We start from the raw sequence: 17,112 nt of genomic DNA on the forward strand, positions 1-17,112 counted from the left end.
ACTGGCAGTAGCAGTAGTAGTAGTAATAGCAGTAGTAGCAGTAGTAGCAGTAGCAACAGTAGTAGTAGTAGCAGTAGCAGTAGTAGCAGTAGCAGTAGTAGTAGTAGTAGTAGCAGCAGCAGCAGTAGTAGTACAGAGACTCACTGGTCACGGCGACGTGTCTGTTTGCTTTTCCCTCGTCGATGACGTCCATCACCTCCTCAGGACTGGAAACGAAACGCTCCGTACAACCCTGACAGGAAAAGAGTGTTACTGTAGTACTGATACTGTAATACTGTTTAAACATGAACCCTCATTAGAACATGAAGGATCACACACCTTGACGAAGGGAACCCGGTTCTTGTCCTCATGAACAGCCAGGTTGGTCTTTGACACTGAAACATGAGATGACATGAGTCACATGACATGGCTCAACTGGATCAACACTAATGACATGCTAAAGATTGTCCTCACCATCCAGTAGGTCTCTGATTTTGTCCAGGTAGATCTCAAAGTAAGACACCTGCAGAGACATGTTCACACAGTGAACACAACACAACACAGTGAAGGGTCTCAACACTTTCTAAAGCCTCTGAATCATTTAAATTATTAAATGTCAGGCATATTATGTCATAGAACATATTTATATTTGTAAATACTAAAAAACAGTCATCAGCTCAGAGCTCATTCTTCTTCTGTTAAATATGACGAGTACTGTGATCATGAGCTATGATAAACGTACTGATGCATCAGAGAGCAGAGCAGCAGGGGAACAGTGAACACATGGAGAGCAGGTGGGTCAGTGAATGCATCACTGTTTTCTAATGCTGACAGTAAGACAACTGGTCCCAGAGCAGATTTAACTCTTTATGTAGAGGAGAGGAATCTGAAGCAGCTCCACACTGACACCTGTAATCATGACGTCATTGTAGCAGCTTCCTGCAGCTGATTAACCCTAAGTATTTGTTACTCTTTTTTTTTTTTTAAGTATATTTTTTGGGTTTTTTTATGCCTTTATTTGATAGTATAGTGGAGAGAGACAGGAAACAGGGAGGCAGAGAGGGGGAATGACATGCAGCGAAAGGCCGTCCGATGCGGGATTCGAACCGGGGCCAACTGCAGCGAGGACTGTAGCCTCTACACATGGGGCGCCTGCTTAGACCACTACGCTACACGACGCCCCAAGTATTTGTTACTCCTGCCCTAGTAAAATAAATGTTAAATTAAAAAAAATAACACCTTGATGTGAAACTCCAGGTTTTCGTCCATGGAGTAGATGTGATCAAAGATGTCTCTGGAGATACGAGGGATGATTCCCATCAGACGAGGGTCGTGCAGGTTCCCCTGCAAATCAAAAACTTTATTGTCACATAAAAACTTTAACAACATAAAAATCTTCAGTTTGTTCACTGACCTCCATGGTGTGAGTCTTTCCTGACGACGTCTGACCGTACGCAAAGATCGTCCCATTATATCCCCCCAACACATCTGAAACACACAACATATGACTGTCAGGTTTTGTAGTTATAAGGGACCCAAATGCAGACCATCCAAAGTAAGTGAAAAGGTGATTTATTAAATAAAGAAGAAACAGGAACTTACAAAAACTGTGAAAATGCTGAGAACTCAAAATCCAAAATCAAAAACTGAAAAGACAAAAACACGAAGAACAAGTTGAAAAATCCAAAACTGAGCAAACAGGAGAACCACAGGACACAGGTCAAACTGACAGAGACAAAGGGACACTAGGTGAAACACATGAGGGCGGGGCAGACAATCAACAAGGAGGGAAACAGGACAAAGACAGGAAGTAAAATAACCACAAGACACACAAAGGAAGTGATTACAAAATAAAACTATAAAAATACATATAACACACAACAACACAGAACACAGAACAAACAGGTGAAACACACAGGTGTTCCACATAAACCAATTATCTACCTGCACACAGGTGAGAGGATTCCAGCTCATCAACATATAAACAGGTAAAGATCAATATATTTATTGATATCAACATATATAATTAGAGACGGATAAACAGGACACACAGGTGGAAATGTGGACAGACAGGTGGACTGATGACATCATCATGACGTGGACTGACCTCTGACGATCTGTCTGGCACAGGTGTCGTACACCTGAACCTGTTCAGTGTGAGGAGGGAGGACTTTGTCAAACACGTACGGCTTGCCCTGAAACACAGGAAACACACTGTCACAATAAAAGCCTATGGTTTATTAGCTCTCTATATAGTATATTATACAATTTATATGATCATATAAATTAGATATGATCATATAAATATATTATGATGTATAATTTTCTGATCAAAACCACCACACATAAATAAAATAAATCAAACAGATGATAAATTCAGCTGATCTCATCACTTCCTGTCTGTCTCATTCTGTTTCACCAAGAGGCCTGTTGCCACGGTAACTGTATCCCACTGTGACAACTGAACCAATCAGACAGAAGAAAGATGAGTGGTGATGAATGATGCAGGACAAACACACACAAACATACACACATACACACACACACACATACACACCCATACACAAACATACACACACACAAACATACACATGAACACACACACATACACACACACACTCACACACACACACACACATGAACACACACATACACACACATACACACAACACAGCACAAAAACAAACTGAACTGCAGTTTCAAACTACAACCAATCCTTGTTCATTTCCTCTGAAACGAGCAGCCGGAGCTTCTTTAATGGGCCCTTTATTCTGAAAGGACAGTTTTCTGTCAGATTTAATGATCAGTTTTTATTTGCTGCTGCTCATGTTTGTCTCCTTCACATCAAATCTGCACCTTTCATACGTTGTTTTAACAGAATGAAAAACAAACTACATCAAGTCCATTAAGGGTTAAATTAACGGAATAGATTAAAGGTTAATTTAAGGGTTAGATTACAGTAATTTTAAAACAAAAAGTTTCATGTTAATCGTCTCAAACGTCCCTGTGAGCTGTAACATTAAGACCAAATCAGATCTCAGACCAGATCCAGGACTTGTCTGAGGCTGCAGGTCACTGACAGATTTCAGTTAGAGAGAACAGGGGGATGGAGCTGCTGCAAAGTCTCATGGGAAATATTCTGTCCCCATGACAGAGGTGGCTGAAGGCTGACATAGGTCATGTGACTGATAGCAGAGGAACAAAGCAGCTCTTCTTCCTGAAATTAATTTTTGAATTGTGTGTGTGTGTGTTGTGTGTGTTGTATTGTGCTGTGTGTGTGTGTGTGTGTGTGTGCTGTGCTGTGTGTGTTGTGTGTGCTGTGCGCTGTGTGTGTTGTGTGTGCTGTGTTGTGTTGTGTGTGCTGTGTGTGTTGTGTGTGCTGTGCGTGTGTGCTGTGTGTGTTGTGTGTGCTGTGTTGTGTTGTGTGTGCTGTGTTGTGCGCTGTGTGTGTTGTGTTGTGCGCTGTGTGTGTTGTGTTGTGTGTGCTGTGTTGTGTATGCTGTGCTGTGTGTGTGTTGTGTGTGTGTCTATCGTCAGAGGAAACTTTAAATCAGCTCTGAAGCTGAAGTAGAAACAAAGATGTCTCATTAAAACACAAACAGACTCATTATGTTTGTGTTGTGTTGTTTGTGTCGTGTTGTTTGTGTTTGTTTGTGTTTGTTGTCAGACGTCTCATTAAAACAAAATGAACAGGAAACTGGGACAGACATGTGACCAAACCAAACGATTCCATATATTCTATATCTATTATTCTAATAAACTGTATTTAATAATATCTAATCTGATCAGATCACTGCAGATACATGATACAACAACATATTGATTATTGATCCCTGACTCCTGATAACACAGTGAAATATTTTTGTGTTTTTGACGCTCGAATAAACGACGACATTTAAAAGCATCATGTTGGAAACTTTAATATTTTCTGACCTGTGTGTTGTGTGTTGGTTGTGTGTTGTATATGTTGTGTGTGTCGGTGCTCTGACTCTAGTGTCTATTGTTGCAGCAGACAGCAGGGGGGAGGGTGTGTACTCGTGTGTCTGGTGTCCGCTCACAGACGCTGTCAGACGGACTGTGGGCGCAGGACTCACCGCCACCACCACCGTGTCGTCTCCGTTGAATTTAGGGGTAAATCTGTCTCCGCGGCTCCGCTCCGCGTCGTTCAGCGGCCTGAAGCGACACATCACCTTCACCCCGCACACCCCGCACTCCGCCGCGTCCACCATCACGACACTGCCCGGTAAACACAGAGAAGAAAAACACCGACGAATCCACAGGACGACGACGGGTCCGGTTCGGGTTCAACTCAGGTTTTTGCGGTTCAAGTCCAGATCCAGGTCCACAAACAGATCCACCGAGTCCCGCTACATGAGCCACAGCCCCGATAATGTAGGTCTGGTCTCCGGTCGGCGTCTCTCCATCAGGATGCTGACCGACTGAACACTCCCACCTCACACAGGTCCACCCTGGAGCACCGAGCCGCGGGGAACTCTGGGACATGAAGTCCTTCTTCAGCTGAGTTAAAGAAACAATCACATAAATAAAATAAAACGGTTACAAATAACGATCCTGAATTCAGAACTTCAAGTACCAAAGTAAAAGACATCGTTATACATCATGTTTATATGATTGAATAATTATTGATGCTGATCAATAGTTTCATCTTTGCCTGTGATAACGTCATTTATTGATACTTTGATAACTGGGACCAGCACAGTGACTGTTCTCAGACACGTTGTTGTTTCTATTTACAGACTGAAGAAACAAACAGTCTCAGTCCGTCACTGTCTTTTATTGAAGCGCAGAGTGAACAGGAAGTGAACTGCCGACTGTCACTTCTTCTTGTCTCCATGGAAACTGCTCCAGAAGAAAACCAACAGAAAAGAATGAAACATGTCGGAGCTTCAGTTCAAACTCTTCTGATCAGCGTCTGTCTGACTCTGACCCCCCCGCCCCCCGCACACACATTTCATGATATAAAAACTCTGTTACAGCTGCAGATCATCGTCTCTTTACAAGATGCATATTTTTATTGAATGAGGGTTTCAGTGATCAGAAGGCAGAGAGGAACAAACACGTAAAAGTAAAAACTAACGGTTCACAAATATTTCATCTGTGACACCAAATCAATGTTTTCAATCTTTGGGAAAAAACAACAGTTAAAAGAAATACAAAATGTAAACATAAGAAATAAATAACCAATCAGAGCCAAGATACAGACTCATCATGGACCAATCAGAGTGGAGATACAGGACATATTGTGGACCAATCAGAGTTGATTCTGCAGTCACATGATGAAAGCTGCTTCAGAAACTAAAGTGATGAAACAAAATCTATATTACATGAGACATTTACAAACTGTACAACAATTATTACAATAATAACAATTATAATAGTAATAATATCAACACTCAGTAAAAGTTCTGATTCTACTCAGACGCCATCTTCTTCTTCTGTTCTGGAGGTCACGGCGTGTCACATTCACCGGTCAGACACTGAGGAGGAGCAGGGGCTGATGGGATATGATGTTATGTGACCTCCATGGGCAGTGTGGTCTCTGACAGTCCGTTCACACGTCTCTCCGGCTCGTTCGAGTCTCTGTGACAACAAAAACAGATGTCATCACTCATGACATCACTTCCTCCACTGAACACAGATCAAACCGACAGCATCAGAGTTTTATGTCAGTACGTTTCAGATCAGGTCTCAAACTAGAACCAGTCCGACTGATCCAGAATAACATGTTGTCCAGACTAAGACCTGGTCTGAACCACAGACTGTAAATTTACCTGGACAGGTATATATTTACCTGGCGGTGGAGACTTTGGGCACTCGGTCAAGGCTGGCAGCGACGGTGGCGAGCTTTAAGGCAGACGTTGGGGGGGCGGAGGGTCGAGCAGTGTGGGGGTGGGCAGGGGAGACGGCCCCCACCTGGCTCCTCTGGTTGGGGAGGGACTGAGGGGAGGAGGAGGAGGAGGAGGAGGGTAATGACCCTCGAGCTGAAGGCCCCAACCTGCTGAGAGAGGGGGAGGAGTACGGTGGCCTGGAGGGACCTGAGGAGGAGGAGGAGTCTAATATGATTAAAGATGCAATACAAGCACATTGTTGTAAATAAAGTTTTATTTGGACGATGATAAAAACACAATGAACAGATCTGTAAACGACGTTAGACGATTTAATTCAACTTATTTATGTTTAATTATTTATTTATTATCGTCCACGTCGATTCTCTATGTTGCAGTTTGTGTGGTCAGTTACGTCCTCCTCAGCTGAGGCTCTGACAGGTGACGCAGCTCACCTGTAGAGTGAACTCCGTTGACACTGGTCTTGTAGGATTTGATCTCACTGTTGACGTGACCGTGAGGAGGGGGAGGAGCGCTGATCACAGCCGAGGCTGCAAACTGAGCACTGGCCGAGTCCAGAGTCTTCGAACTGGACTCACCTGACCGGGTGGACTAGACATCAGACCGGGACAAACGGGGACAGAACAGGACAGGTTGAGGACCAGACAGCACAAACAGAAACAACAAAGACCGAGTTAAGAAATGCTGGGCTGCGATTGGTCAGCAAGTTCTAACATGAAAACACACGGCAGTTACGTCTGTGTGTGTGTGTGTTTTACCTGTGCTCTGTGCAGCACTGTGTGTCTGTATGAAGCAGCGTTGTTCTGTAGCTGCAGCTGTTCCAGCTGTTGTTTCTGCATCTGGACCAGCTGCTGTTGATGACTGTTGTACTGCTCCTCTGTGATGCCCCCTGCTGGTTCACACACAAACACAAACACACAAACACACACACACACACACACACACACACACACACACACACACACACACAGTAAAGATGAATCACAGCGAATGGAGTGATGAGGCCTTCCTCCAATTAAATAGCTCAAAAACCAGGGTTACCATAGTGACTGACTGTAGGAGGGACAGTCATAGAAGTCATAGATCAACCCTGTTGATCAGAATAAATCTTTCCTTTTAATTCGATGTGAATCCTTATCTGCTTAATGATGAAAATGATGTTAGTTTATCTTTAATGAATCTGTCCTAATGTTTTGGATGGTTGCCTGGTAACCTGAGCACGACAGACAAAAAACATCTGGGCCGGACTGTAAAGGTAACAGGTTTCCCACTGATCCCCCTCAGAGCCATCTTTAATTAGCAGGTTCTTCACAAGACCAGGTCAATATTGAACTGCAAGACCCCCCCTTCACTCTTAGCTCAAAGCCCCTCCCCCTCAGACTGTAGTTTCAGAGGAATAAAAACTCCTTCATCACGTCTGCAGTCACCTGCACATCAACTGTTGTTTCACAGTGTCGCTGTGACTCACCTGACACAGGGTTAGGGTCAGGTGACAGACGACAGGTAAGTCTGTTGTCGTCCAGTGTGAACCCTGTGGTCCTGCCCTCCCTCTGGTCCTGAACCGGTCTGGGTCTAAAGCAGAACCTCCTCAGGTTCTGGATATTGTTCAGGACTTCAGTCAGGGAAGGGAGGGGGGTTCCTGAAGACAGGGAAGGTTTCCAGTCCAGGGTTACTTCGTGATCCCGGTGGACACAGGTACCGGTTCTGGTCCTGAAGACCGGATGTGCTAAAGAGTCCAGCTGCTTCAGTACTGGATCCAAAGCTGAGGAGGCTCTGTCCAGGATGATCCTGATCAGAGAGACGAGGACGTGAGTTATTGATGGAAAAAAAAAAAAAAAAAAAAATTAAAATTGATTGCAAATTCCATCCACTACTGAACGACACTCATCAGTCCCTCCAGAAAGTCCTTATCGCAAAAATGAACGCAGATTCAACCAATCCTCGTAAGTTCTGCACGACCTTGGATTTTTGTCTAATCACCACAACTTTTTTTGCAAATTTGACCAATCATCAAAGTTTCCATCCAGTTGAACCAATCACATCAGTCCCGGATCAAAACCTTGATGATGTCCCCAAGCTCACTTCCTTGTTTGTGGTGTTGAAGCATGTTGTGAAGCTGCAGACGTGTATGACATGAACATCTCACATTCACCAACAAACATCCCTGTTAAAGACGTGTGAAGACATTTAATGTTTTACATTAAGGGGTTAAATAGTTCTGTAGCGCTGCAACACTGTGGTGGAGCCACAGGTGTAGAGCTGGAGCCACCTGAATGACGCTCCGCTACTTTTATTCTCCAGAGGAAATAAATTATCTACAGTCACATGATCACGTTGATGTTTATCTACATTTGTAAGAAGCTGAAGATCCGATCGTCACCGAGTCTGTCATGGAAAGAGCTGATAAAAACTAATGATCAGACATTTAAGGTGTATTGATTGATTTCCGAATGTCAATCACACATCAAGTAACACTCAAGAAATAACTCCACCTTTAAAGATGGCAGTAGCTGCCGGCGGCCTCGGAGCTGCTCAGTGAATTCAATGGGGGTGGGTGTGTGGGGGTCACTGCATTATAAATTGATGAAGTGATTCTAAAGATCAGCTCTACCTGTGATTCAGACATAGCAGAGGAGCAGAATCTGGGTCACCACCTTCACTCACCTGGATTTATTCTCACTGGAACCAGTTGCCTTCAATTTTTAATGAATTATACAAAAAAAGATAGAGAATATTTTAGAAATTAGATTTTTTCCCGCAGTTTCATCGCAAAAAAAAACATCTGAAAACGTTTCAACTTTCATTGCAATTTTTAAGAAAAGCTGTGGTAAAATCAGCTATTTTAGCCGCAGCGATCCAAAAACAGCTGTGAAATCCTGGAGGGACTGATGAAGGTTACATTTCTGCATTTTCTCAAACTGGTTGGGCTACAGTCAAAATTCTTTCATCTTTCTGATCTCTGGAATCTTCTACATCTTTGCTCTGATGGTCTTTATAACTTGAAACTTTTAAATGTGTGTCATTAAGATCAATTTTACACAAACAAATCAAAATTGGCTGATGTTATTATAAACAAATTCTGTGCACGTCTGTGAACTTTAGCTTTGCTACAGTCTTGGGATATTCTGCCTCTAGGGGGCGCTACAATGTGAAAAGTTTATATCTCAGATTCAGCTGCATGGATTCATTTGGAAGTCAGTTTGATCTCAGGTCATGACTCAGTCCAGGTATAAAGTTTGTTAATGATTGATTAAAGTGCATGTGACTTATTACAGAAAATATAAGATGTATCAATAATTCATAATTATTTTCCAAACTTACATATAATAAATCACCTGTACATTCTATAGAGTTGATGTTTTCATCACATCCACTGAATGATGAAACTTTGCTTCACTGTAACCTATGGTCAGTTCAGAAGTCAGTCACTCTATATTTACAAATATGTTAACTCAAAGAACATCTATAATCGCCACAAATCTTCAGTCAAATGATGCAAAAAGTGACACACACGTTCAGTAGATGGTCGATAACGTGTTCAGATCAGAAACGGTGAGTAATGTGTAATGTAGATATGGTATTGAAATGGTCGCCAGCTGCTTGGACCCGATGATTAATGAATTGATGAATGATGACTTTATCTGCCACACAGAGCTCCGCCCTCCTCCAGGTACACTAACAAAGACTAAAGGTGGTCAGGTGTGATGTTTACCTGCCCCCTCGTCCTATCCTGCGGCGGCTCAGTCCCGTCCAATGAGGCGGCAGAGACAGTTCAGTCAGAGAGTGACGGAGACGCAGAGGGAGGAGCTCCGGATGGTCGTCTCCACCTGTCTGCTCCGTAAAGGGCTTCAGAAACAAACACACATCATGAGGTCATAAAAACATCTGATTCATGAGACATTCGTTCAGAGGACACGTGAGCCTGTGTCCACATGGACATGAGGTAGGTTCATTGATCAGGTTCAGTGTGGACCCCGTCTGTAGTGATATGTTCTACAGGTGATCTGAGGTTCAAGTGAGGCTGCAGCTGTCTGACACTTAAGGTGTGTTTCTACAGTCAGTGTTCAGGTTAAACTGAAAACAATAAAACCTGTATAAAACCCTGAGAACACCTGGACAGGTTCTTGCCTGTGTCACACGCCTGTCTGTATCCTGCTCCTATGTCTTTGTGACTTAAAAGAAAGAAAATTTCATCTTAGTTTAGACTTGTCTTTAGAGTCATGATCTGTAAACCAGTCACATGTTCTGTCTGACAGGTGTGCAGCAGGAGTCCAGTCCAGGACAGGTCCACATGTTCTTCACACCTTCAGTCTGAATCATTAAAGAGCCTCAGCTTTAATCTGAGCAGGTTCACATCAGTATAGTCAGAAGTGTGTGGGAGGTTTAGAGCTCAGAGGAAACTAAAGAACATGTGGAACTGTCCAAATACTTCTGGACTGTGTGCACGTTCTAATAACAGCTGTTGATAGAAGACCCAGCGATTATCCAGATTTGGAGGTAATGACAGACTCACAGAGAGATATTGACATCCAGCTTTCCTCCTGAAGACAAAGACTCCGTCAGGATTGTTCTCCTCATCAGGAGAAGACGGAGGAGACTGAGGACACAACAACAATATGAGTCACAGTTAGTCACATCTGGGCCATGTCAGTGTGAGAGAGTCACATCTGGACCATGTCAGTGTTAGCGTCACATTTGGGTCGTGTCAGCGTTAGAGTCACATCTGGACTCAGTGTCCTTCACTACAACATGATGTGATACTGACCAGCGGTGGCGGTGGACAGTCGTCCTCTCCTGAGCTGTGGAAGTCGTACTGTTTGATGTCAGCCATGTTGACGGTGTAGGGACCGGGGGGTCGACCGGGGCGTCTCTGTGGAGGATATAATCTGTCCCGTCTGATGTTCTTCTTCTTTGGTCTGAGCAGGTCGAAGGGAAGCTCCTCTCTGATGGACTCCTGCTTCTTCTGCATCTGAGAGAAGAACAGACACTGATAATAAACTGAATGGATCGATGATGAGGAGGCTGAGCCTTCCTCACATTAACACATGAAACCAACTGAAATGTCACATCATGGTTTCATCCTGTGAGCTCTGACTGGATCCTTAACAAGCTCTTTTTCTTCTTCTTCTGTGGTTAAATGAGAATCAGCTCCACACAGAGGAAAGCAGAATAAGGTTCAAACATTTGGATGAAAACACTGAAAATAAAGATCTGGTCTTTTTTACTGTTGGAAACAAACGATGAAAAACTGACGTTCACTAAAGAAAAACAGAAAAAAAGTAAAACTTTTTATTAGAACCTTCAGAGAAGAAACTTGAACCACCTCCTCAGTAAACCAGTGTATGAATTCTTGTTATGTTGTGTGGTCACAGTGACCTTTGACCACCACCAGTCCTGAAGAGTCCAGTCCATGTCACTGGACTGCCAGGACCTTAAAACCTCAGGTCTCATCTCTTTCCTGTCTGACTGAAAACACATTGTGCTCAGGTCGCTCAGGTGAGCAGGTAACAGGTGGTTCATTTAGGAAGGTGTGGTCATCGTCCTCTGATTGGTTGATGATTTTCACAGATTAGATCTGAAGGTGACAAACTTTGAACTCTACAGAGTTCATGACAGGTTGGTTCAAATTATTATAAACATTTTGTTTGATAGAGAAACACACACACACACACACACACACACACACACACACACACACACACACACACACAGGTGTTTATACCTTGATCTTGATGTCTGTCTTGTGTCTGCTGCTGTTGCTCAGAGTGACTGGACTGCTGTACACGGGTTTCTCCACAAGAGGGAGTGAGACCTCTCTGAGGACATCTCCACTGAAGTCTCCTGTCTGATACCTGAACACAGGAAACGCATCATCACCACTCATTCAGCCCAAAACAACCTTCATTTAGACTGTCACGGCCAATCAGAGAAGACCCAGGTCTTCAGGTCTGAGGTCACATCTGATGTAACCAGGTACTACACAAAGCCTTTCCCTCCTCTTCCCTCTCGCCTCTTCCTCCAGGGTGAGGTGCAGCAGCTCTCTCTTGGACTACTCCCTCCTCTCCCCTTCTCACCTCTTCTCCACCACCTCCAGGGTGAGGTGCAGCAGCTCTCTCTTGGACTTCTCCCTCCTCTTGATCATCTCCAGGATGGTGACGGTGCGGCTGAACTCTCTCCTTAGTCTCAGCATCTTCTCGTACGATGCCTCGTCGTTCTTCCGGTTCTGAGGAAGAAGAAACATCTGTTCGTAAACTGTTCGTCTGCGTCTCTGTAACTGGAGGAGACATGTGGACTTACCTTCCTGGTCTGCATCTTCTCCGTCCTCCGTCTGAAGGCCACGTAGGCATCGTTGTTGGTGGATCCGTCCCTCTTCTCCTGTTTGATGTGAGCGATCAGAGACGGACCCCGACAATTCTTCCTCTTCCTCACCCAGTAGTCGTACACCGACTTCAGCAGGTAGTCATCCTCGTTCAGCAGCAACTTCGCCTCCGCCAGAGAGACCAACTGAAACCAGAACCAGAGGGGTCAGCTGAGAACCGCTCAAGAGGAGATTCTGGGTCCAGTATAGAGACCTGGTTCTGAAATAAAATACTGAACACACCCCCAGCAGTTTCACACTGACCATCACCATGTTCAGGTGTGTTACCTGGTGTGTGCTGGCCTTCTCCAGTCGGTCCACCATGGTCTCAAACTGCAGAGGTCTTATCTCCATCTTTCTGTTCAGTCTGTTGAGCAGCGTCTCGTCCTCTGAGTCCATGTCGTAGTCCGGCTGCTCCAAGTCCAGACCCAGAGCTACAGGACCAGAGTACACAGTGCTGATGTTAGTATACAGAGTAACGGTGTAGTACACACAGTACTGGTGTTAGTAATACAGTACTGATATCTGTGTTGAACAGATTTTTTCTCAGACTGTGAGGCTGAAGAAGTGAAGAGGCGTAGCGCAGGTCAGGTATAGTACAGGTGTAGTACAGTATGCAATACAGGTGTAGGTCAGGTGTCAAGCAGATGTAGTACAGCTGTAGTACAGGATGAAATACAGGTGTAGTACAGGTGTAGGTCAGTGTGCAGTACAGATGTAGTACAGCAGTACTTACGCTGTATGTGGATGAGCTGTTTGGGAACTTTGACCTCTCCCTTGTACAGGCGGTCGTAGTAGGTGGTGTTACTCTCTGCTTCAGGTACAGGGATCACCATGTTCTCCTTCTTCTCCCTGAACACCTGCTGGGCCGAGATCGCCCTCTGCAGGTGGTGTTCCTGAAACAACCAGACACACATATCAACACCTGTACAGACCAACGAAGAAGACAACCCAGACCTCTGTCCTATTCATCATCAGTGTCATCATGTACAGAGGTAAGAAGTCATCAGTGATTCATCTGTATTTATCAGTAACGTTAAATCTGATCAGATCTTCATATAAGTGACAATAATAAACAAACTATGTGTTTAACTAACAACACTAATCATTGTGTTGTTGCTCAAACATTCACAGTGAAGCTGAAACAGTGTGTGAACCTCAGGAGGAGTCAGGCCGGGAGTCAGTGAGTGAATCCAGTCTGGAGGTTTTGATGTTTAGAGACTTATAGAGAAACATCTGCTGATGTGAAGCCTCACAACAAAAATCTCAGACACTGAGGATGAAGAGATGTCAAAGCTGAAGATTTAAAGAAATCACTGGAGCTGGTTCACATCCCTGGTCCTCATGGAGTCCTGCTGTCATGGAGCCCATAGAGGAAGCTGCTTCATCACTTTAACTGAAACTGTTTGATGGACTGAAGAGACTGAGGGTGAACTGTAGAGGAACATCAGCTCTGTGTGTGGAGTAAACCTCCTCCCACAAGTGGAGCAGGATCTTGGTCTCTGCTGCCTCTGGACCTGGACCAGATCAAGATCATCAGTTTATCCAGGTCTCTTCAGGATCATGTCAGGGTGTCTGTCCACCTTCTGAAGCTCAGGACAAGACAATGACCCTAAACATTAAAGAAAATCCACTTTCTGGAGTGGTCCCGTCAGACCCAGACCTGAACCCAGTAGAGATAATGTTACTGAGCTCAGAGAGATAACCTGTCTGACTGAAGCAGCTCTGTAACAACGGTCCAGACCTCGTCCTGAACACTGAGCAGGTCTGATCAGCAGCTACTGAAGACCTGGGTTCAGGTTCAACTAGGTTTTAAGGTTCGCCTCCTCTTTCCACCAGAGCTGAAAGAGAGATTATAACTGTCTGACATCAGAGACACTGAGTCAGTCCTGATGAAGAACAGATCAGACTAATGATCAGTTAAAACCAGGTGATTCAGACGTTGTGAGGGTTTCTAACTTCTGTTCTACAGAGTTCTCCTGCTGTTTAAAAACCTCTGACACTAACCTGTTAAATTCATCATCTCTTTTTCCAGATAGAATAACCTAGCCTGTACAGAGTCTGGATTTATCTGTCAGGTATCTGCCAGCTGATTCGCTGCTGGAGAATAGTTTCATAGCACCACAGTTCTCACAGTGAATAATATGAGCTCCTAAAACCTTCAGTGTTCTACAGGCTTTGACCATATAAAACCTACACTCAGCACATCATATGATTCAAATCAGTCCTGGTGACACCCTGTCAATATGTAATCATTTTCGTGTGTTGACAAAAAGAAAAAAAATGCAGAGCTGAAAGGATTAGTCGATTAATCAACTAGCAGAAAAATATTTGTCTATATTTTGATAATTTATTATTCGTTTTAGTCGTTATTAAGAACAGTGAAGCAGTGACAGATGTTCTCTGAACTCTTCCTCACTTCATCACTGTGAACATGGGTTTGACTTTTGGACAGTTCGACTGCGATGATTTAAACAATTAATCTAACAAACAGCTGGCAGATTAATCAATAATGAAAATCATCCTCACTTGCAGCCCTAATGCAATAATGTGGACTTTATGACATCATGTGTTACCACTGTTTTAGGAAGCTGTCATTCTGTAGTGATTGTTGTTTGTGAGGTTTCTGTTCAGGTGGATGTTCACCTGAAGACGACCTGCTATGTCACTGTGTGGACTAACGCTCATTTCCTGTATGTATACATATATAGATTTGTATATGTATATATATTGCTCTGATGATCTGGTCTGTTTCTACTCCGCTCTGTAATCCTAACTGATGATGCTGCAGTTGATAAAGTCTTTTTAAATCACAGAGCTCACAATCGGATGGCAGCAGAGAGGTCAAAAGTCAGGACAGCACCAGTGTGCAGGGGACGGGTCTCATAACTGTCCGCGGTGTCACGGGACAGTTCACGGGCTCATGTTTACGTTTCTACCGGCAGAGACTGACGGTAATGTAGCAGTGGTTAGCTAGCATCAAGCAGGGACACTTCACAGTCTGCGTCGCCCGTTGTCATGACTACTACGTGAAACTTCGTCAGTCACAGAAAGCGTCCAAGCCTGATTGGCGCTACGCTAATAGCGTACACTGTACGTCAAGCCTACGTAACCTGCGTATATTCATGCGTGTGGCCCTCTCTTCATACACGGCGTACGGACAGAACTCTACGTAAACACGTCGTGAATCCCACCGTGGCACAGCTAACGCTAACAGACACACAGTTTAAAATAAAACATGTCCGTACCAGCTCTTCTTCTTTCTCCATCCCGGTGGGCATCTGCGGGACGGCCCGGTTAATGGACACGCAGTCGGTCAGGTCCGGCAGGTCTCTGTTGCGGTAAACCGGGAGCGGTTTGGCGGCGTCTAGCGCTCGCGCCCGGAACGAGAGTTTACTCATTGTTTGCGCCAAATCAGCGACAATCCAAAGGAGCCGTGAATCCCGCCACAAACCCGCTCCACTACCGACGTGAATCCGCTCCGGACGCGACTGTGTCGGCCGCAGTAGAGCTCATCGGTGTCCCCTGCTCCAGTAACCGGCGGGAGGACTCATCAGTGTGCGGGTTTAACGGGATGTAGGGGCCGTTTTTCCTGGCTGGTCCGCTCCCTGCGCCGCGGAAAACATGGCGGACATGTCCACACCAGCGGCAGAGCGATCCCATCAGCCACCGCGGTACTCGTCAAAAAGACACACGCGAGACGTGAAAGTGCGCGCGCAGCTACAGGAGGCAACTTTGTATCTAAAATAAGAATGTAGGGTTAATAAAGTTTTTTAAAACGTTCTAGAAGTGAGAAAAAAATTTGCGTTAATAAACTGTGACAGAACCCTGCTGCACATTAACAACCATTACAGTTATGTGTTATAAAAAATATTCACCTGTGAAAGTTTGTATACTGACCTACACATATTATTGACTTTGTTAATCAACTCACTGTTTCCAATCATTAATATATCAATGACAAGGTACAGTTGAGCTTTATTTAATAACACTATAATCAATTACACTACAATCAAGTGATCCGCGATATACTTTTAGATATTTGAATACTATTCATAAAAACACTTATATCTGCATCAACTGAAAGCAAAATGATCTTCAATTCTACAAAGATGAAGAGGCGAGGAAGACAAACTGCGACCAACATATTTTTTATAATCAGTTATTGAGCAGGTTTTTTTCTCAATGAATCATTTTGTGTATATAATAGAAGATATTGAAAGTCTTCTTCAGTCTGACCAACAGAAAAAAAGATCAGTTTACTGTGACAGAAAACAACTAGACAATAATGTTTATAAAATGGCGGAAACCAGCTGTTATTTTCTTCCCGTATCAGTTAACTTGAGTAATTAATTGTTTCAGTTCTAATTATCTTCTCTAGTTCCACCTAAAGACAGTGAGCTTTAAATGACATTCATCCATCCAATGTAGTGAAAGTTCTCATTGGGATGAGAATGGACCGATGAGTTTCATGATTAATAAATAACTGTCAGGCTCATTAAGGTCTATCAATACCTGATATGAACTTTCTGTAGTAACTGTAATAAACTGCCACCTGTTTCAGGCTGCACAGTAAAAAAAAAAACAAAAAAAACAAACTAATTTTATGGAAAATAACTAATTTTCTAACAGTAATTTTCTGTTTTTTAAAATTGTGAACAAAAGTCTGTAAAATGACAGAAATTATCTGTGAATTAACAGCCAAACTTCTCTTTTAAGCATTATGCCAATAATAATGAATTACATTTATTTCCCATTTTTGTGAAGAAAAATTACTGTATTATTTATACAGTATTTTTTCTGCTTTCTTAAATTACATACAAATCCATGTAAAATGACAGTAATTATCTGTAAAGGTTAATGGCCATACTAACTTTATATTTAAAGATCTTCTCTGTAATTTCAGGG

The 17,112-nt window shown here is 43.5% G+C and overlaps 2 protein-coding genes across 3 annotated transcripts in view; both read right to left on the reverse strand.

The window, feature by feature from the left end:
• The window catches only part of LOC130177035 (kinesin heavy chain-like), a 20,138-nt gene extending 15,699 nt beyond the window's left edge, over positions 1 to 4,439 (reverse strand). Inside the window, exons 1-7 of the mRNA XM_056388445.1 lie at positions 4,074 to 4,439; positions 2,087 to 2,174; positions 1,394 to 1,467; positions 1,219 to 1,323; positions 454 to 502; positions 319 to 374; positions 145 to 232 (exon numbers count right to left, since the gene is read on the reverse strand). Of these exons, the coding sequence (XP_056244420.1) occupies positions 145 to 232; positions 319 to 374; positions 454 to 502; positions 1,219 to 1,323; positions 1,394 to 1,467; positions 2,087 to 2,174; positions 4,074 to 4,208 (595 nt within the window). The 5' untranslated portion in view covers positions 4,209 to 4,439. The remainder of the gene's footprint in view (positions 1 to 144; positions 233 to 318; positions 375 to 453; positions 503 to 1,218; positions 1,324 to 1,393; positions 1,468 to 2,086; positions 2,175 to 4,073) is intronic.
• Positions 4,440 to 4,983: 544 nt separating this feature from the next.
• epc2 (enhancer of polycomb homolog 2 (Drosophila)) lies at positions 4,984 to 15,885 on the reverse strand. 2 transcript variants are annotated; one of them, XM_056388447.1, is made up of 14 exons: positions 15,453 to 15,885; positions 12,941 to 13,100; positions 12,493 to 12,638; positions 12,144 to 12,350; positions 11,921 to 12,069; positions 11,569 to 11,698; positions 10,612 to 10,815; positions 10,360 to 10,443; positions 9,559 to 9,692; positions 7,315 to 7,634; positions 6,605 to 6,735; positions 6,281 to 6,437; positions 5,792 to 6,035; positions 4,984 to 5,580 (listed from the first exon to the last, which is right to left on the reverse strand). In XM_056388447.1, exons 1-14 carry the CDS (start codon positions 15,603 to 15,605, stop codon positions 5,511 to 5,513), a joined length of 2,289 nt encoding a protein of 762 aa, XP_056244422.1. In that variant the 5' UTR covers positions 15,606 to 15,885; the 3' UTR covers positions 4,984 to 5,510. The 2 variants fall into 2 exon arrangements, with proteins under 2 accessions (XP_056244422.1, XP_056244421.1); XM_056388446.1 differs by having other exon boundaries at positions 6,605 to 6,738.
• Positions 15,886 to 17,112: the final 1,227 nt, after the last annotated feature.

The sequence above is a fragment of the Seriola aureovittata genome, chromosome 11 (assembly GCF_021018895.1).
Source record: "Seriola aureovittata isolate HTS-2021-v1 ecotype China chromosome 11, ASM2101889v1, whole genome shotgun sequence".
Classification (NCBI taxonomy): domain Eukaryota; kingdom Metazoa; phylum Chordata; class Actinopteri; order Carangiformes; family Carangidae; genus Seriola; species Seriola aureovittata.